Here is a 20,740-nt window from a genome sequence, read left to right on the forward strand (position 1 = left end):
TTCTAACAGAACTCTCCTCAAGTCGGTAACAAAGCCGGAAACCATCAAGATGATAAGGCACTAAAACCTGGAGAATTCATCTTTAAATTGCTATCAAAGGAAAGAAAAACCAAAAGTGTGGCAGTCATTCAATGTAGCAACAGCCTCTCCTAATAAAAACCAAAATGCCATGGGTGCAGATATTGACCAAGACAAAGGGGCAAAGTTATGTCTATTAAAGATTATTCATCTAAGTGGCCATTTGACAAACCTTAGCATTGTGAGAACGTTAGGTAAATTTAAGGTTTCATTTTGTATGGCCTGTTTCCACAAAAGATTTGAAATAGTTCAAAACAAGATAGTACGGTAAGATGATCTATTGAGAGAAATAATTTCTCTAGAAGGAATTGAAGTTAGAAAATAAAAGCTTTTCCCCAATGACATTGGGAGGCACTACGTGCTGCTTTAAAGCTGCATTGTCAATGGAAATATGGCTATGAGTGGTGTCTACAAAGAACTAGACACAGAGCGCAGACCCCTGGGAACACTGGCAAGGGCTTCTATGACCCCCTAGGAGAAGCAGTCACTTCCACAATCCAGCAGGAGAAGCAAAGCCCCACAGATGGTGAAAAAGCACTGTATACTTAAGTAGTAACAGTATCAGCTGCCCTGGACCAAAAACTCTTCCCACTTTTCCCAGACCAAGCAAGCCTCTGGAGTTCTTGAACAATATATAGAGTAGAGCCATCCTAAGATTAATACAATGTTCTTCCGCTAACCCTAAAGATTGAGAATACCTGTGTGTTTTTAATCTATTTTTAAAGTGAGAGTATAATTTTTTTCACACCGATATTGTGGTTCATGTCTGTCTTCATAGTAAAATATAAACAGACCTAGGAAATTCAACTCAAATAAAAAGTGGACTAAATATGCCAACTCTAGTGGTCAAAATGGCTGTCTTTGGCTCGATGCTATTTTGAAATGATCAGGTTGCATTGAATGGTAAGTAGGATTTCTTTTAAAAGGGAAAGTTCCAAAGCAGGTTTATTACTGTGACTTAACTTGAGCTTTCTGAAGAAAACATAAATGGTTTTAAGAAAATATTGAATGTGGCTTTCAAATTCCCTAAATGAATCTACATATATAGGAAAAATGTCTAACGTCAGATAGGAAGTCACATTCCTTCTTGACCCTTCAGCTAGGAGCCAAGTTCAGGTAGGTACTTATAATTTCCCATCTCCTTCAGGTGGATGACCACTCCCTACCTATTACACAACCCTAGCATGGGCTTGAGTAATTTCATCAGTTAGCAAAAGGGAAACATTGGACTCTGACCTTGCAAAGCAAATAATTCTTTGAGTTTATGGCGGATAGGAATTTCCGCAGGAAATCCCATACTCTCCCTGGGTGGGCCCAGACATGTACAGCAATGCATTTCACTACTGCATTTCCTGTAGACCTGAAGTCTAAAGTCAGATTCCTAGAAGCAAGATTTCTTGATTCCTTCCATATCTATGAAGTACAGCCACTGCCTGCCATTCCATTGTTAAAGTATTATGTTCAGAAAAAGTGCTTTCCATCTAGGTCAGACCACCTCCGTAGCACTGCCTCAAGTCTGGAAGACCACAATTTAAGAGGAGATATTGAGTAATTGGAGTATGTCCAAGGAATATAATCAAGATTCTCAAAGTAATGTCAAATGGCATATGATTGAAAAAGAACTGGAAATGTCTGGCTTGAAAAGGACAGACTGTCTCATGCTTCTCTCATTGCAGCTTTATAGAAAAGCCTTGTTTTGTGTAGAGAGGCTTATTTTTTGTTAGATCTAAGAGGCAAGCAAATTTCAGTTCCATATAAGAAAGTACTTTCTCATAATTAGAATATACTGCATTTTCAGAAGATGATTTCACACTAAATAAGAGGTTGGACTCCTAACCTTGAAATTCCAGGTTCCTAATAGTCTATATAGCTGGGTAGTTCTTTTTAAAAATATATATATTTTGGGGGGGCATGAGAATTCTGAATCATTTCTGGAGTCAATAGTTTCTTCTAAAGCAGCTCAGTCAGACAAAAACACTTGATTTGATGCCAGTAGGTATGATTCCCATCACCTTACAGATGGGGTAGTAGGTAAAACCAAGAAAGCATGGACTTCAACGTTTGACTTAAGTTCAAATCCTACTCCACCATTTGTAGCCTGTTGTGACCTATGTTACCTATCTTAACCTCACTAAGCTTTCATTTCCTCATCTGTAAAATGGGATAATACTATTTAGGTACAAGACCCTCGTAAGAATTAAATGAGATAATGAATATAGGGAGCTTAGCGAAGTCCCTGTGGCTCAAAGAAACTCTTCAATAGAGGGCAGCTGTGATATCAGACAATTCACAGCCCTTCATTGCCCCTGCACCCCAAGCACTGCACTGTTTGAAGATTTTCCACATGCATCCTAGACATCCACATACAGAGGAAGGTGGGTGGGGAAAGGGAAGGACAAAAAGTTTTGTATGCCTCATCCATACACAAATAAATACCTCTGAACGCACACACATTTCTTCTTAAAAACTTTTTTTGGTGTAACTGTGGATTCACGTGCAGTAATAAGAAATAATACAGAGACATCTGATGTAGTCTTTATACGTTATACGCCTTTTAATGTCATGTTATTTTCTTATGATGTTAGGCATTGTTGTCTGGTGTTTTCCCTCCATCCAACGTATTGACGCAAAAAGTGGAAATAATAAATGTTGCTGAAAGCACTGAGAACCTGGGTGAGTCTGTGAGTCACTGTTTGGGGCCTGTGAGTCACTGTTTTTCCCTTCTCTCGACACATCTAGCCCCCGGTTGAGTCTTCCTGTCTAGGTAACACCTGCCCACTGCTTTGTGGACAGCACAGTCCCGGTTCTAGGACACTGAACTTCCTGGGTTCTTGGAAAATGGTGTTTTTTGTGGCTTGTTGAGCAAAGGGTGTGGTTTGTGTTGAACATGGTAATATTCCGATTTCTCTTGATTAATCAATTAATATTCCAGTGCTGAGGTGAGGTAGTATGTTTTCTTTCTTCTCACAACAATTAATTAATCTGTATTGGCTGAGCCCCAGAGAAAATGTATCCTAGGATATATCTGGGGTTGGTTTCAATACAGTTGGGGGCTTTCAGGTGGAAAATTCTCCATTTAGCAATTACATGCAATGAGAAAACTCGGAATTCGTAAGTGATTCAGTAACTCACAAGCCACGGAGTGCAATAAAACCACAGAGGGACAACCTGAGCTGGATTCGTCACCTACACCAAACCAGTACTTCTCCCAAAACGGCTAATGAACAGGATCTTGTAGGGAGATTTTTAAAAGTACAGATTCCTGTACCAAAATGCACCCCTACCAACCCCTGAAGGTTCTAATCCAGTGGGTAAAGGCAGGGCCAGGGAAACAGTATTTTCTCTAAAGTTTCACAGGGGTTCTGAGTGCCAGCCAGGGTTGAGAACCACCGCTCTGAGCCAGCAGATCAACACGATGCCTGTGCACTCGTATTAGGAAAGAGAAAAGGAATGCTTCCCTCCAACCCCACTTTCAGAATATTCCAGTTGCTTTTATTTTTAATTATTTTTTACAGTGATGATGAGGAATTCCAGTTTTTCAAATTACTTCACAGAGATCATCTAGTTGGAGGTATGATAAGGCCAGTTTCATGGAAGAATGTGGCTCTAATTCATCACAAATTTGAAAAGAGAAAAAAATGCTACACCCTATTGCCAGAATATTTCACTAGTGGCAAAAAAAAAAAAAAAAAATCTCACCAATGCCAACATCTTCTAGCTTATTGGGCAGGTGGGGAAGGTAGGTGACAAATGGGGTGCTTGCCCAGATACCTACCTACTGCGGTGAAACCAACAACTCCCGCACCCCAGGCCTGACAAACTCCTTTGCACCACATCAAATCCTACCCCAAATGCTGTCACTCTTGTGTATATGAGAACTTTCCCTCTAAAAAGACAATACAAGAGTTGGGAGCCAAATCTCTGGTGCTAGGAGCATCTACACATATTTTAATTAAGAGCCCATTTGAATATGGAGCTATTACACACTGTAGCAATAAAATTAAACATTGTCACTGTCTGTTCTTTAATAGCTTACAAGCATTTTATATTCAGAGTCCCCAAGCTAGAGTTTCAAGAAATATCCCTTTAGTCTTTGACTGTGAAACAATCTCCATATAATTTTTCATACTTCCTTTTCACTTCACAGACTATTTATAACCACACTTAATGAGCTAGACTCAAAATGAACATAAATGGTACATCAACATAAAAGAACATTAAGGGCAAGCAAAAAGGTTAGTCTGTATCATACCATGCTGATAAAGTTGTCTTCCCAACAACTTAGAAAGGATAGAGCCTACGGGAATATATGTAGGGGGTTCATGGAAGGTCCCACGGGGTAAAGTGTTCATTCGAGGAAGAGGGTGCATTTTAAGATGTGAATGATCGGACACAGAATAGGGGAAAGGGCGCATCTTCCTGATATGCCAAAATGCCCTCGTTTCAAATGATTAACACTCAAGGTTGAAGTGTCATGTATGACAACAGCGGTTCTCAAAGTGTGGTCCCCAGGCCAGAGAACCTGTTAGCGATGCACATTCTCAGGCCCCACTCCAGATCTGCTGAATCAGAAACTCTGGGGTTGGGACCCATCTAGATGTGTTTACCAAGCTCTCCAGGTGATTCTGAGCCACGCTCAGGTTTGAGAACCACTGTATTACAAGAAATGAAAATATGGCCAGATATTTATACTCTTCCCTCTCCTCTCCTCCCCTCCCCCTCACACACGTACACAAACACACACACATGCAGCCAGGAGCACGCGTATAGTGTTCAAATAACTGGAAACCAGCCCTTGTTTTCCCTTTTCTGGGAGACTTTATTTCCTTTCGTGTGCACAGCGCTGAGGCGGGGGTGGAATTTAAACAATCCCTAATGAAGGCAGACGGCACCACGTATTTATCACATTTTACTGTGCTGTATTTACCCCTTACCGCTTTGGGTCCATTTGCATATAATCTTTCATAATTCAATTCACTTGTTTAAATCATTTCTTTTATTTTCACTTATTTATTCAGATAGGGAAGTTCATTTTACAGATCACTGGGGCCTCCCAGTGGCAATGTTTGGTAATTTCAGACTCGGATTTAATTCCCCGAGTTTTGAGGGAATGGTATCCAAATCCCTAGCCTTTCACCTAGTTGGTAGAAGCAAAAGATAGAATCAATGCACGCTTTTTATCTGAAGTGGATTTTATGGGCATTCGAGCTGACATGTCCTCAGATGCTGGCTTCCACTTCTTGCACCTATCAGACTCCACGTTCAGGCACTTGCTGAGTAGAGAGGTCGGTCAGCGGGCTTCGGTGTCTGCTGGTCAGTGCACACAGGAATATACGTAATAAAGAAAGAGAGAAACTTATCCTGCGATTCCTTTTCCTCAGTAATCTTGAGGTTTTCTCTCTATAGAGTTTCCTCCCTACCATCCCGCCCTGGAAGTTGTCACTGCCCCGGGTAGCCAAGTCCCGCCGGAAGTTTACATACATCCTTCTCTGTTTTCTGGAACATTCTGTGGTCTGGCTCGCATCGCCATCCAGCGGCAATGGCCAGGGTCCTCTGAGCGGGGCCCTCAGGGACAGCCCCTGACAGCTGCCCTGTGCTGGCGTCACGGCAGCAGGCACCGGCCCGGCCCCGCCCGCATCGCCTAACACTCCGTCAGTGGTCCAGGCCTCTCGCTAGGGTGTGAGGCTTACTCAGCAGTATCAGTATCGCCCTCCCGGAACAGCGGGGCCTGTCAACGGATAAACCTCAGGCTGATGGACGCCCTTGGCCGTTTCCACTTAGCCAAGTACTCTGGTGTCCTTCCAGTCTCCCCGGCACAGCCCCGGTGCCCTCTGCTGGGGCTGCAGAAGGCCACGCTGCCTGAGTCAGTTCTGCCTTCGCCTGGGAAGATTGCTGAAAAGGTGGTTTCCTGGACTGGGATGCTCCCCTCACCCCGCGGCTTAGCTCCGTGCTGATGCAGAGTGAGCCTTCCCCCCTAGGAACAGCCCTGTAAACAGCCGCGTCACTGACAGATCGGATGAAGTTCTAAAGTTCAGCCCCGCCCCCTTGGCCTTTCCCGCTGAGGAGTCACCTGAGGGAATCCTCTGCCTTCACCTCCTTCGGCCTGAGCTGTTTTAAGATCACTACATATCTTTAAATTAATCTTTGTCCGATTTCTTTTTTTTGCAAAGAAAATTTTATTTAAATCTTTGCTTATACACTCATTCTCCTAGTGATTTACTGTTCACAATGCAGATACATAGCAATAGTATCCCACTTACGCTAATTTGTACAAATAAAGACAGCATTCACTAAATTCAGAGCAATTAGTGAATTGCTCCGAATTAGCTAGAATAAAAGTCAAATTGCAAGGTTCAGAGTGGAAAATGGACACAGGGCAGTTCTCGAAAAGAGCAGAAGCTTTGGTGCCTTAGAGACCAAGGTTCCCATCCCAACCGGACACACATCAGAGAAGCTGCTCACCCCCACTGAGCCTCAGTTTCTTCATGTGTAAAATGGGCTAATACCTCCAGGGTATTAGAAGTATTCAGTGAGCTCTATGTAAAATATCTAAAACAGAGACCAAAGCTGTGAGTATTCCGTAAATGGAGTTGTTTCAGCAAGGATTATTAGAAGCTACAATTTTTCCAGAGAGTGGTTCAAGGGGGTTACTCTCGGCTTCCCAGAAAGCGCCCCTGTCTCCATCTCCTTTCCCAGCTACAGGTTATTTCTCCAGGAAGTCTTCACTGACGCCCTGGTTGTGGATTAGTTCCCCTCCTATCACCACACCTGACACTGCACTGAAAACATGTCTGTCTCCCCCTCCATGCATTGACTTTGCTGCATCTGCCCATTTGCACTGAACTTGAAGCCTCCAGGAGGACTGCCCCATCCACCTTGTTCACTGTGTGTCTACAGCCCCTGCTTGGGGTTTCAGTAAATACTGAATGAATGAATGACAGCCATTAGATGGCTACCTAGAGAAGAAAAATAAAATATCAAGAAAGTAAAAGGTATTTACATTAGTTATTTTGCATTCTTATAATTGCCTTTAAGTCTCCTTGAATTACCTTCAAAAAAATATGAAATCTGTTCCCAGCCGCTCTAGCACTTTGCTCCCCCCACCCCAAGAATGCTGCACATTCTTATTATATATATTTATTAGAATAATTGTATAATTATTCCAACTAATTATAATCATATTAGAATTATTCCTCTTTTGAATACATGATTATAAAATATGTTTATCATGTTTGACACCCTTCTCATTCTTAAACTGACGACATATTAATCACAGAGATCCTAAGGAAGAAGGAAATCCTTGGTAGAAAAGTGTTAATAATTTACTAGTTGCAAACTGTACTTTTACCTCTGAACACCAGGTGGGTAAAAAACGTTACTCATGTTTGTTAATCTAAGAATTTCTTACATTTTTATGGCCTGTTCTTTGGGCTTATTTATGATGGTTTGGGACAAAGAGAAAACCTTTACCATTATGATTTATACTCTTCCAACAAAGGAAACACAGAAAGAGATAAGAAACCCAAATTAAACCATGGCATCAGATAAGAAAACCCAAATTAAATCACCACACACACACACACACACACACACACACACACACACACACAATCCACTGAAGGTAAGGGGTAACTGATAATTTAAAATCAAAACAAAGAAGAGTATAGACATACAGACTGTGGACAATGAAAATATGGAAATTTTCAAAAGCCTAAGCTACAAAATCTAGCATTACCAAATAAAAAAATTTCAGATGCCTTGTGTCCTGTATTTGTGGCATTATAAAATAATGCCTAGCCATTAAAGTACTTTTATATGCCTTATTTTAGTTTTAGTCAGTTTGTGCTTTTGTTTAGAAAATCTAACAATACATTTTGGTATGCTAAAGTGTTAGTAATTAGCAGCAGATAGCCAATATTTTCCTATTTTTTTTTTTCTGTTAATGCCATTTATCGAAAAATTGACCTGGACATCTGTTTTCATTTTTAGTGATGCTTTTAAATTCCTTGATGGTTGAGTGCCAATTCTAAAACTTGATTGGATTTCAAGGAAAGACAATTGCCTCAGAAACAAAGAAACTGAGAGAAGTGAGAGGAAAAACTCCTGTCTTCAAGCTTTCCCAGTATAAGCACTGTTGATGATAGAGGCCAAAGGTTAGTTCAATAGCACAGGCAGTCAATGGTGTGTGCCCAGCAATCTAACTACAACATATTACGCAATCCGAGTAAATACTCATGTCCAGGCCAGAAACTCTTAGTAAAAGGAGTTAGTATGACCACAGAACTAATTGATGCTACCTAAGGCCACCTAAGACACAACTGTCCCATTAATACAACCATGCAATTATACAGAACACTGTCTTTGATTATGTGTGAAACTTGGAAGCAGAGCACATACTGAAATTGGGCTTGCAGGTAAATATTCTAGACTTAATTTCACATCACAAACTCAAAAATGCCAAAACCTGGATGTGGAAATCATTTGTGAACTATTTCCAGACTCCATAAAGCAGACATGAAGAATTAGGTCCACACACAAACACACCACCAAATATCTATGATTTTTCAATTTCGCTTTGCCCGTATCCCCTACGTTTTGTGAAAGGATTTACCTGCTGCATTCCCAATCTTATTTAGTACTGCCTTATAATTTGGTGGAAAAAATGTACATATTTGACAATTTTTTTACTTCCTTCACGTGTAGATTTCCATGAAAATTAAGTTAAAGTGGAATTGAGAAAAGAGGCACAGTATAATTAACTTTCTTCTAAACTTATCACTAAGCTTACTTATCTGATCTACTTAATTTGACTTTAATCCTTTTATTTCTAGAGCCCAAGGTCCCAAGATTGTTTTCAAAATTAGTACATGTAAATATTTTCTTGTATCAAAATCCTACCCAGTGGATATGTTTTACTACCAAAGGATATTCAGAAATTACTTATCTGCTCTCATGCCAACAGCAATGCTTAAAGCAAGTTGGACGTGATCTCTGTGTACAAAGACCAGGCATTCACAGAGAACACCAAGCTGCTGGAATCTGAGGATTTAAAGGAAAAAAAAAGGAACATTCCATTCTGTTATGTTTCCTCATCTTCTTTCTTTATTCTATGGCTCCAAATCTCTTAGGAAGTCACCCAATGCCATGATTCTTTATCCAAAAAGAGAACCAAATATTAATCTGGCATGAAAACCAATGTTTTAACATTCTGGTAGACAAAAATTGGTACAAATGAAATAGGATAGATCAGTAAATTCTAAGACAGAAGATTTGAGTACAGTATTTAGTTTCCTAAAGTCAGCGGATATGGCCTGGGGCACAAAAACTCTCGTGTTTACATGCATATAACAGAAATTTTAAGCTGCAGAGTATTGCCAGCAAGTTGGTATGTCTGCTGTGAAGCAATAATGATTCTGTGATAACCTCTATTAAAACCTTGACAGTCAGTATTGTTACTCTATTAGAAACCCAGAAAGTTACTGCAAGAAATAGACTAAGGTTTTCAGTAGCATAGTTTAACCTGTCAGAATGAAAGACAGAAAGAAAGAAAGAGAGAGAGAGAGGGAGGGAGGGAAGGAGGGAGGAAGGAAGGGGAGCAAAGGCAAAATTCACAGTAAATTCTCTTGGGTTAAAGTTAACACATCAATTCCTAGCCATTAAAAAAAAAAAACTGTAAGATAGAAAAAAGCTACTCAAATTACATCTTTTGGAATTCAATTATTGTAAAATTGAATCTAGAAAAGTGTGGAGAAAAGATAGCACAAAGATAAAAGTAGACAAACACGCAGAATGGAGTGAAGCAGGAGAGACACAGGGTATGTGGGTGGGTGCTCCAATTTGCAAGGGAATGCTATAAAACAGAATAAAACAATGGGTGTTGAGCACTGTGTTTGACAGACTGACACCTGGAGAAAGAGGAACTGTTAAGAACCACACGGCTGGCTTGGTTCTAACACAGTCTTTGAAAGAAGGACACTTTAGTCTAACTAAAAATAGCTTAGTAGTGATATACAAACTTTTTTTAGCAGAGGAGCCATTTTTTTCATTTGTTACCCCAAGATTCATGCTGTTTCACCTAAAACCCTCCTAGAAGCCTCTGAGGCAGCTTCTCGGAACCTTGAGACTCTGCTGGCCAGCTCAAAAACCACAGTGGCAGTAAATTCTTTCAGAGTCAACAGACCCGAATATAATTTGGGGGAAGGAGGGCAGAGCCTCGAAAACATACCTCGGGTCTAGCTGTGTCTGACCTCAGCGCGGCCACCTGGGGGCTCAGTCCTCGTTCCAGCTCCTGTTCACTCTTCTGCTCCCCGCGTGAGCTGTGCAAACGACCTCTCTGCCGATGACTCTGATGTTCTTTGTTCTGTGATGTCCAGCAGCTCGGACCAAACACTCCCGAGTCAGCCTCACACTCATACTCAACATGGAGAGAAGGTCGGTGGGCATTAGCTTCCAGACTCTTCTAGAAATGACCCCTTCTCGCCACCTCCGGGCACAGTCCCCGCGGGGGCCCGGGCTGCCATCCCCACCACAGCCTCCCCGCTGGTCCCTCCGCCCTGCGTAGTATCCTAGGAACATCAGCCGGAGTGGTCCTTACACGGAGGGATAACTGCTTCACTCCTCCACTCCAAACCATCCCGCGATCCTCCGCTTCACCGGAGGAAGAGCCAAGGTCCTCGCAATGGCCTTGAGGTTGCGGCTGCCCTGATGTGCTGCTCAGACCCCTCAGGAGGACTCATCGCCTCCACGCGGGCAGCGCTGCTGGCCGGCGGCCCTGGGCTGTCAACGTCCGCGGGCATCGCCTCACCCGACCCCCCGGCGTAAGTCACCTCGCCCAAGGTCACAGCCTTCCCGGGCCACTTGCGTCCAGTGACTGTGCGACACGGGTTATCAAGGCTCAGCAGTCTCAGCGCCCCCCATCCCCGCCCCCAGGTCCACAGCCCCATGGGGGTGGGTCGGCTGAGGCCGTGCACGGCAGCTCCACCTTGCCCCGCTTCCTTCTGCCCCTTCCACAGGTCTTGATCCCCACGACACTCCCTAAAAATGGCCTGCACATCAAATGCCGCCTCCTGGCCTGCTTCCGGAGAACCCAGCCTGCCACGAAGGCCCCGTCCCGCCGCCGATACTGAAGCTTCCTAGCCTCCCCGCTCGCCCTGCTCCGAGCTCACTGGCCTCCGATGTTTCCTCCTGAGGACCGGTGGGCTCCGGCTTTAAGGTCCTGGCAGAGATGTTCCTTCTGCCTGGGACACACCTCCCCAGATACCTGCACTGCTGCTTCCCTCACCTCCTTCCAGCTTTGCTTAAATGTCACCTTCTAAATGAGCCTCCCTGACACCAGAGAAAAAGATTCTCATCTTCTCCTGATGCATTTGCTTACCTTTCCAGGTACTGATTTCACTTGAAAGAAATGACTTCACTCACTTACAAAAGAGTTGGAAAATTACTGTTTTAAATACATAAAGGCAGAGCAATGGTTAAAAAAAAAAAAAAACACGGGCTCTGGACTCAGACCTGGGCCTGAGTGCCTAGCGCTGCCACTCTGCAGCTGTGTGGCTCCACCCCTGGTGGCTTCGGCTCCTTTACCTGTGCAGTGGGGATACTGATATTACATAGACTCTTAGAATGGTTGTGAGGATTAGTTGACTTTATGTACACAGCAGGCTGTGAAAACTATAAAGGGGCATATAAATACTGGTAATTATTGAGAGATGACCCCAGGAACCGTGCATACCAAAAAACCCACTGAGAGTACATTTGCATCCTGGCTTAAGGTCAGAGTCCTAGGAAATAAACTTTTCAGCTCTGTTCAACCCTGAGTAGACTGAGAACTTCCAGCAAAGCAGAAAGGGCTGGGCAAGGACCACCCCGAGGGCACAGAGCCTGCCTAGCCAACATCACCGAGAACCCGGAAGAGTTACCAACCGCTAGTCTTCTTATGTGGTACAAAATCCTAATATTTTGCTCTTCTTGCACTAACTTTACTTACTTCAGACTTTATTCTAATCTCTAAGGTCCTTGTGAAAAAAAAAAAAGCACATAGGATTTCAAATATCTAGGTCTCTATATGTTTATCAGAAGAGCTTTAAACTTTAAAACCAGCCATATGTCTGGTTATTTGAGATTAGAGACTGAAATCTTTTCATGTGTATTTTTATACACACGAAAAGTTTTTATATTTATTTCTCTTTCTGTGATGCAGAATAACTGTACTTGGCCTAAAAATAAAACAATGGCTCCTCCAAAATCTCAACTGATTTTATGTTTTCTTCCATTCATTTTTCATTTACTGGAGTGAAATGTCCTTGCCTGTAACCTCGAATCCACCAGCTTGACTGATTTCAGAGGGTGTGCTGGAGACCCACCCTGCCAAGCAGAGAAGACAGACCACCAATAAGCTGGCACTAATGAAGCCACAATAATCTAACATTGACCATTACCTTCTCTGTCTGCCTAGTCAGATTTATTTGTAGAGCCCACTATAGTCCATTTCATTATTTCTAAAGAGAGAATCACATAAGCTTATGTTTAAAACATTTTAGACATACTATTATTAAAAACCATCATTCTACAGTTATACATTAACAATAATTGCACCATTTATTAAGATGATAATAATTATAAATAGTACTATAGAAAGATAAGGAAAGCAGACATTGTCCTAACCAATTACCACACAGAATGGCTTTGCCATCCTATACACCTGTGTGCTATATCTGGGAAAATCCCTGTCTGGGGCAAGGTGCACGTGCACGTGCACGTGCACGTGCGTGTGTGTGTGTGTGTGTGTGTGTGTGTGTGTGTGTGTGTGTGTGTGTCCCCTTGGGAAAGTCAGCTATATGAGATCATCCAGGTTTTTTGTTAAAGCAATAATAATCACTAGAAATTGCCTTCCCTTTCCAAGTCCTCCTCTGAGGATATCATGCACTCCTCCAATTTTTCTTCATAGCTTTATACAACTTAATATTCAGGCTAGGGAAACTGGAAATCTCCTCCAGGTTAAACAACTCCTTAAATCTATCTACAAATTTATTTTCCTTCTCCAACCTGAATTTCATGACCCAGAGGATGACGGTGGTTTCTTTGCACAGATGGTCAAAAGTAATGAGGAGTTCTTCCAGAAATGGATGAGCATAGACAACATCGGCCGCCAGGATGTAGTCAAAGTTGCTGGAAGCCTTGGGAAAGTTCTTGTCTAAAGCTACACCCCAGGAGAGCTCTTTAACCTGAGGCAAATGCTTACATTTCATTTTGGTGTTTTGGGAAATATTATATTGCAGGTTTCCAAGTAACTCAGGTAAATCTGTGGCAGTCACGTGTGCACCTGGGAAACAAAGGACAGTAGGAAAAGTAACCTTCATGGGATAAGGTAAAGCAATTAGGTTTCAAGCCACCATGCACTTTACAATTCTGCACAAATGCTAACCTCATGTCAAGGACTGGTCAGTACACACAGGAGGGAAATCCCTTCAAAATGGATGCTAAGGCACCTTTATGCCTCTCCTTACAAACAATTAGATTCCCCAGGCACTTCTGCACTCTGCTGCGTTTTTCTGTTCTCCTGGTTTTTTGTCTGTCTTGTTTTGTTATTGTTGCTGTTATTTTCTGTTTATCTACTTAAAAAATCAAGAGAAAGGGAAATTCAAAGTATTTGGTACCCTCACTGGAACAATCAGATGTCACAATTGAAAGACGAAAGGGTTCTTCACTAAAAGAAGTCTGAGCCCCAGTCATGTGAGACCAAACGGGTGTATATAACACTGGGCATCGTTATCGTTGACCAGGAAGTGCTCAAGTGTGAGAAATGGAGGGAGGAGAGAAGACTTTTCAATGTCATTACATGGAAAGTATCAGGACACCCATGTTCATGCCCACATGTAGTGCTCATACAACCAAAGATCAGCTGGACCCCATTATAAGTCTTTTCAGCTGGACCCCATTATAAGTCTGTCTCTTCCCATTAAGAGATGTTAAAACTTAGCTACAACCCACATATAGTGCTCATACAACCAAAGATCATAGACACAGGACAGAACGCTCAGATGAAGAAGAGATAAACAATCCCCAAGGTAAAAGTGAATACTGGTGGTCATTGTCAGGAAGAAATCAGAAAGCAAAAAATTTGGCCCTTAAAGTGAACTTTGAGCAGTAGCAGAGCCTGAAAACAATGTGTAAATAAGCCTAGGATTGGCTGTTTCTACATCATCAGACATGAAAGAAGAAATGGAAGGGAAGTCTAGTTCAGCCCAGACCGGTTTACAGCCCATTCTTCACCCAAGATGGCAAGTTTCTCTGGCCACTGACTGTATTTTCTGGAACATATTAAAATGGGAGGAAAATAAGCATTTCATTGGTAGAATCACAGAGATATGAATCTCTACATACTAGTGGGGTGGGTGGGTCTATCATTTTTCACAAATTTTTTAAAATCCCAAGATAAGGAAGGACCCCCTCTGTCCCCCGACCCTGCCCATAGGAATAGAATCTATCTGACTATTAAGATCTTTGTGTCTAGAGAGGTAAATATCATCACTGACTAAACAAAGTTTCCACCTTTTGATATTTGTTTCAAGTTATAGGAGCAGACCAAAAGGATCAAACCATAATTCAAAAAGACACATGCACCCCAATGTTCATTGCAGCACCATTTACAATAACCTAGGTGTCCACTGACAGATGAATGGATAAAGAAGATGTGGTACATATGTACAATGTAATATTACTCAGCCATAAAAAGGAATGAAACCGGGTCATTTGTAGAGATGTGAATGGACCTAGAGTCTGTCATACAGAGTGAAGTAAGCAAGAAAAGGAAAAACAAATATCGTATATTAACACGATGTATTATGTATGTGGAATCTAGAAAAACAGTACAGGTGAACCTGTACCGTTCCAGGGCAGGAATAGAGAAACAGACGTAGAGAACAGACATGTGGACACAGTGGGGAAGGGGAGGGTGGGATGAATTTGGGGATTAGGTTTGACATAAATACACTACCATGTGTAAAATAAATAGTGGGAACCTGCACTATAGCACAGGGAGCTCAGCTCAGTGCTCTGTGATGACCTAGATGGGTGGGATGGGGGGCAGGGAGGTCCAAGAGGGAGAAGATATATGTATACATACAGCTGATTCACTTTGTTGTACAGCAGAAACTAATACACTGTAAAGCAATTATACTCCAATAAAAAAATATTTTTTAATTATGAATGAACGACTTCCCAAAACACAAATTCTGCTGTTAAATGAGGAAGCCTTCAGGAATAAATCCAATGTGCCTCTGACACTGTCCATACTAAATGGAATGGTGACTTTAGAAAGCAATATCAAGACAGAGCAATCTAAAAATTATATTTGGAGAGGACTTCAAGGGTCTTATATTTCCCCAGTGTTTAGAAAGTTGTAAACTGCTAAATCTTGAATTCCTCTCAAGATTTTAGAGTGGCAGGTGTGCACTTCTGAAGATGAAGGAAATCAGGACAGATGTGGGCAGCACACATCAGAGAAGGCAGCTAAATTAAGGCCATGAAATAGATAACAGGAACAAAAAAGACTGAACTGAAGCAGGCTCAGGCTTACATATAGACAATCACTTTTAGTTGGAAAAGAAGATGCTGGTGGAAGAACAAGGGATTGCAAAAGAAAAATGGAAATAACTGAGAAAATTGATGGACAAACGCCTAAACTTAGAAGCAGACGTGATTTCTCATACTCTTTCTCTATTCTAACAGATGCTTTTTCATAAAAACATAGGACTTCAACACCCAAAAGGAATATACAAGTACATGGGAATGTTGAAATGGGGCTACAATTTAAGTAAAGATCGTCTGAGTCCGCATAATCAGCTCTGCCTATGCCTAGTATTTCACACGTCTTCCAGCAGTCAGGATGCTGGGGTGCACATCCCAGTTAGCCAGGATAAAAATCCAGCTTCCCAGAAAACCAAATGGGTGGCTTTAACATCAGTTTCCTGATAAAGCCCATTCAACAAATTAAGGGGTTAAAAATAGGCCTAGGTCATGGTAAACTGGATAGTAAAAGCAACTAATGATACAGGATCATGGAATTCGCTGATCCCACTCAATCAAAAACACCTGCTTACCAAGTAAACTTGCCACGATGGAGACTAACCCTGTTCCAGCTCCAATTTCAATCACATTTTTGTCAACCATGTTATACTGCTTTACATTTGTTTCCAGAAAATAGTATAGAACAAGGGCCTATGAAAATTCAAAAAAAGAAAAAAGTAGTGCTTGGCAAGTAATCACAGAAAGTAAAATTAAACTCTATTAGATAAATACCCCACGAACGCTATGATACGTATGTGAGCCCATGTGAGTGCATGTGTGCATCCATACACATCACTACAGAAAATTATCCACAGAAGTACATCCTCCAATAGGTTCAACACTTAGGATAGGAAAAGTCCTTGGGGATTGTTGGGGAGAAAAGAGGACTAAGAATATAGAGTTCAGTTACTTAGGCTTGATTATCCTTAAAAGAAGCAACTTCTAATAATAACAGTCATTTTAAAGAAGTGTGTGGGGTTTCCCTGGTGGCGCAGTGGTTAAGAATCCGCCTGCCAATGCAGGGGACACAGGTTCAAGCTCTGGTCCAGGAAGATCCCACATGCCGCGGAACAAGTAAGCCCGTGCGCCACAACTACTGAGCCTGCGCTCTAGAGCCCGTGAGCCACAACCACTGAGCCCGCGTGCCGCAACTACTGAAGCCCACATGCCTAGAGCCCGTGCTCTGCAACAAGAGAAGCCACCACAATGAGAAGCCCATGCACGGCAACAAAGAGTAGCCCCCGCTCACCACTACTAGAGAAAGCCTGTGCACAGCAACGAAGACCCAATGCAGACAAAAATAAATAAATTTATAAAAGATAAAAAAAAGAAGTGTGTGTTTGGGATTGAGGCAGACAGTGGGGGGAGGGGGTCTGCACCCTTCATAGGACAATTGATAAATAAGTGGTGGTCTTTTAGAATATTCTGCGTGTTGAGACTGAAATGGATTTCATTATAATTGTTTAACTCAAATGGAACCAGTTAAATGGGAAATTAAAATGTTTACTATTCTAAACTTCTGTGACTTATAGTCACAAAAAACTGAAGGTGTAAACAACACTCTTTATTAACGCTACAAATCAGAAATAGAATTCATTGGTAAAAGCATCTTCCCTATTTCGTGATTTCTAAATTTTAGTGTTGTTTGAGGTCACAAAAGAGAACCATGGAGACTCCTTTCTCCTTCCAAACAGTATATAATAACGAACAACATTGGATGAGAACTCATTGAAATGCAGCAAACTTTGTATGAATTCATACCGATGGCCAAACAACAGCACCGTAACAATCCATGGCTTCAGTAATCCGAATCTCATGACCAACGAAATGAAATCCCTCCCAGGAGATGGCTGTTACTAAAGTTGGAACAAAACACCTCTGCATGATCTCTGCAACCACTTTCCTGTCATCATCGGCTTCTCTGTTCTCTGAAAGGAGGGGGAAAAAAAAACAACAAGGCAGTGCTTGTGGTACTAAACCATAGCGAAGGAGAACCTGATGGAGGTGCAGCATCTCTACTTATGCTAAGTTGCTTTTGAATAGGCACTGATTTTAGGTGCAACATAATAATAGTAAGGTAAGCTATTTGAAAATAACTCAACAGAAGCTAATATTTCATACATCAGGATAGCAACATCCTTCTGAATTTCACTGAGGTTGAAATCACCAATAGACATTTCTGAAATGCTATGTGAAATAAACAATAACTGATATACTTTTTTAAAAAACAATGTATTTTAAAGGCTACCAATCTATTCACAGAGCAAAAGAAAGATTGGTGATGGAATCTAAGATCTCAACTATTCGTACTGGCTACACAGTGTGATGCCAGTTATTTGAATAATGGAATAGTAGCAGATCTTTTATGACCTGCCTTTATCCAGACAAAAGACATTTGATACCACCCAACAATATACCCTTGTATTATTTTATTATTACTTATTTTATATTATTATTTGGTGACAACTCATGGCATCTTAACATCCACAATATCACGTATGTTTCATAAGCAACATCAACCACCAATTACTGAGCACATACTTCACAGGCCAGACCACGGTAAATATGTATATAATATTTCTCGTAATTTTTGCAACAACTTGTGAGGTAGGCATTATTATTTGCACTTTTACAGATAATGAAACTAAGACTCAGAGGGCTTTGTCAGCTTGACCAAGCTCATGCAAATTGTAAATGAAGGAGCCAAAATTTGAGCTCCTTTTTGGTTGCTCCAAAGCCCCTCTCTGCACTATTAAAAAGCTATGATATAATTTTTAAAAATCCAGTTGTCTCTAAGAATTCAGAAACTAGTTATGGGGCTTCCCTGGTGGCGCAGTGGTTGAGAGTCCACCTGCCAATGCAGGGGACACGGGTTCGTGCCCCGGTCTGGGAAGATCCCACATGCCGCGGAGCGGCTGGGCCCGTGAGCCATGGCCCCTGAGCCAGCGCGTCCGGAGCCTGTGCTCCGCAAAGGGAGAGGCCCGCGTACCGCAAAAAAAAAAAAACTAGTTATGGAGCAAGATACACATCTCTCTCTAAGCCTCCATTTCCCTGTTTATAAAATGTGAAATATAAAAGAACCTACATCAAATAGTGTTGGAAGATTTAAATGAGATGATATATATAATGTGCTTAGCACTTTGTTACATAGAGTTCAATAAATTATTATAATTATTGTCATTGTAACTGTTATTATATTTTGGTCATGAAACTAAATGATAAAACAAGATCACCACATAAACAAAAATATTGGATTGTGTGGTACTTGATTGAAAATTCTATAGTTACTTGTAGAAGCAGTGAGTAGAATGGTGGTTACCAGGGGCAGGGGGTGGGGGAAATGTGGAGATGTAGGTCAAAGGGTACAAAGTTTGTAAGATGAATAAGTGCTGGAGATCTAATGTACAGCACCATGACTACAGTTAATAATGTGCTGTATACTTGAAATTTGCTAAAAGAGTAGATCTTAAATGTTCTCTCACACACACACAAAAATTAAAGAAAATGGTAACAATGTGATGTGGAGTCTATGTATCTATACGTGGAGGATAAATTATAGATTAGAGGTATTTACCGCAGAATGGTGACATCACTGTGAACTGAGAAAGTAAGATTGTTACTCCAAAGAAGGGACTGGGAGCTTTAAGATGAAGAGGCATCTTTGAACAGCCCTAGTTGGGGAATAATCCAGGAAACAGATGAGGTTATACATTAGAACACTCTGGCACATTTTCCCATGTCTTCCTCCTTTTCTAGTCCCTTACTAGCTTCTCCTTGCAAGACAGGCGAAGCCATTCATCTGATTAGCAGCTTAAAATGTGGATTGGACCACGGTTTTTCCTAGTGTGAGGGGTAGCTGTGCCTTAAAATGTCAGCCCTCATGTGCTGATACCCCCTTCCCACCTCCCTTCATGAGGCAGGCTGAGCTGGGCAAAGCCCTGCCTCAGAGAGAACTTAACCAATAAGGGTATCTAGGGCTGCAGTCCTTTATTTTCAAGTAGAATAGAATCATTGCTTACATCTAGATGACATGTTAAATGTCTGCCATTCTAAACACGTCTTTCAAAATTCTTGTACACACCTCAAGGCTGAAATTACATTCAGCAGTCCCAAATTCATACTTGCTGTTTTGAAATATTTTTTAGTACAAGATATAAAAGATGATATGAATAAATGGAGACAGGCTCTATACACAAATGGGGTGACTTATACTATAAAAATGTCATATATATTCAATACAAAATCAATCATAATTCCAGTTAGCTTTTTTAAGAAACTTGATATACTCACTCCAAAACTTAAATGGAAGAATAAACATCCATAAAGAGTTAACTTTGTAAAAGAAGAATAAGAGGTAGGAGAATATCTGCTTTATTAGATATTTAGGTATACCACAAAGCCATAGTAACAAAAACAGTATGGTATTGTTGCAAGAGATAAATGGACCAGTGGGCAAACTAGGGATCTCAGAGACAAACCCATGTAGATAGAGGGGGTGGGTTAGCTGCCACATTATATGGAGAAAAATAAAACTGGATCTCTACGTAAAATCTTTTATAAAGGCAGATTCCAGAGGGATTAAAGACCAAATGTAAGAGGAAAAAAAATTTAATAGTATAAGATGATATCTTTGTGAAAGTAGGGAGGAGAGAACCTTCTTAAAATCTGCAATACCCAAAAGTGATGAATATTCTTATATCAAAAGTGAAGATTTCTATTCTGTGAATGAAGATTAAAAGTATGGATGAGATTAAAAGATGACAGATGAGAAAAGATCTTCTACAATGTCTAAGACTGAAAAGAGATAATATCTCGAATATACAAGAAACCGATATAACCTCCAAATTGACAAGGAGAAAGATAGTAACCACAATGAAAAATAAGCAAAGGAGATAAACTGGCAGATTACAGAAGATGAAACCAAAAAAGCCACAAAGCAACATGGAAATGTTCCAACTCAGATATAGACAAATTAAAACAAGGTATCTCTTATACTCATTAAACTAACAAAAATTAGAAGCTGGACAGTGCTGAGTGATAGGGGGCTTGTGGGAATGGCAGAACCTCAGGTACCACTGGTGAGAATACAGAATGTTGC

General features: G+C 41.2%; 1 protein-coding gene across 2 annotated transcripts in view; it reads right to left on the minus strand.

Moving 5' to 3' along the window:
* Positions 1-20,740, minus strand: part of LOC101277203 (protein-lysine methyltransferase METTL21E) — a 41,540-nt gene that overhangs the window by 9,562 nt on the left and 11,238 nt on the right. Inside the window, exons 5-7 of one of the 2 annotated variants that reach the window (XM_033435074.2) lie at positions 17,404-17,570; positions 16,176-16,293; positions 10,304-13,396 (exon numbers count right to left, since the gene is read on the minus strand). In XM_033435074.2, coding sequence (XP_033290965.1) covers positions 12,993-13,396; positions 16,176-16,293; positions 17,404-17,570 — 689 coding nt within the window. In that variant the 3' untranslated portion in view covers positions 10,304-12,992. Of the gene's footprint in view, positions 1-4,776; positions 13,397-16,175; positions 16,294-17,403; positions 17,571-20,740 lie in introns of those variants that run through there. The other variant, XM_033435075.2, reaches the window with a different exon arrangement.

The sequence above is a fragment of the Orcinus orca genome, chromosome 18 (genome assembly GCF_937001465.1).
Source record: "Orcinus orca chromosome 18, mOrcOrc1.1, whole genome shotgun sequence".
NCBI classification, from domain to species: domain Eukaryota; kingdom Metazoa; phylum Chordata; class Mammalia; order Artiodactyla; family Delphinidae; genus Orcinus; species Orcinus orca.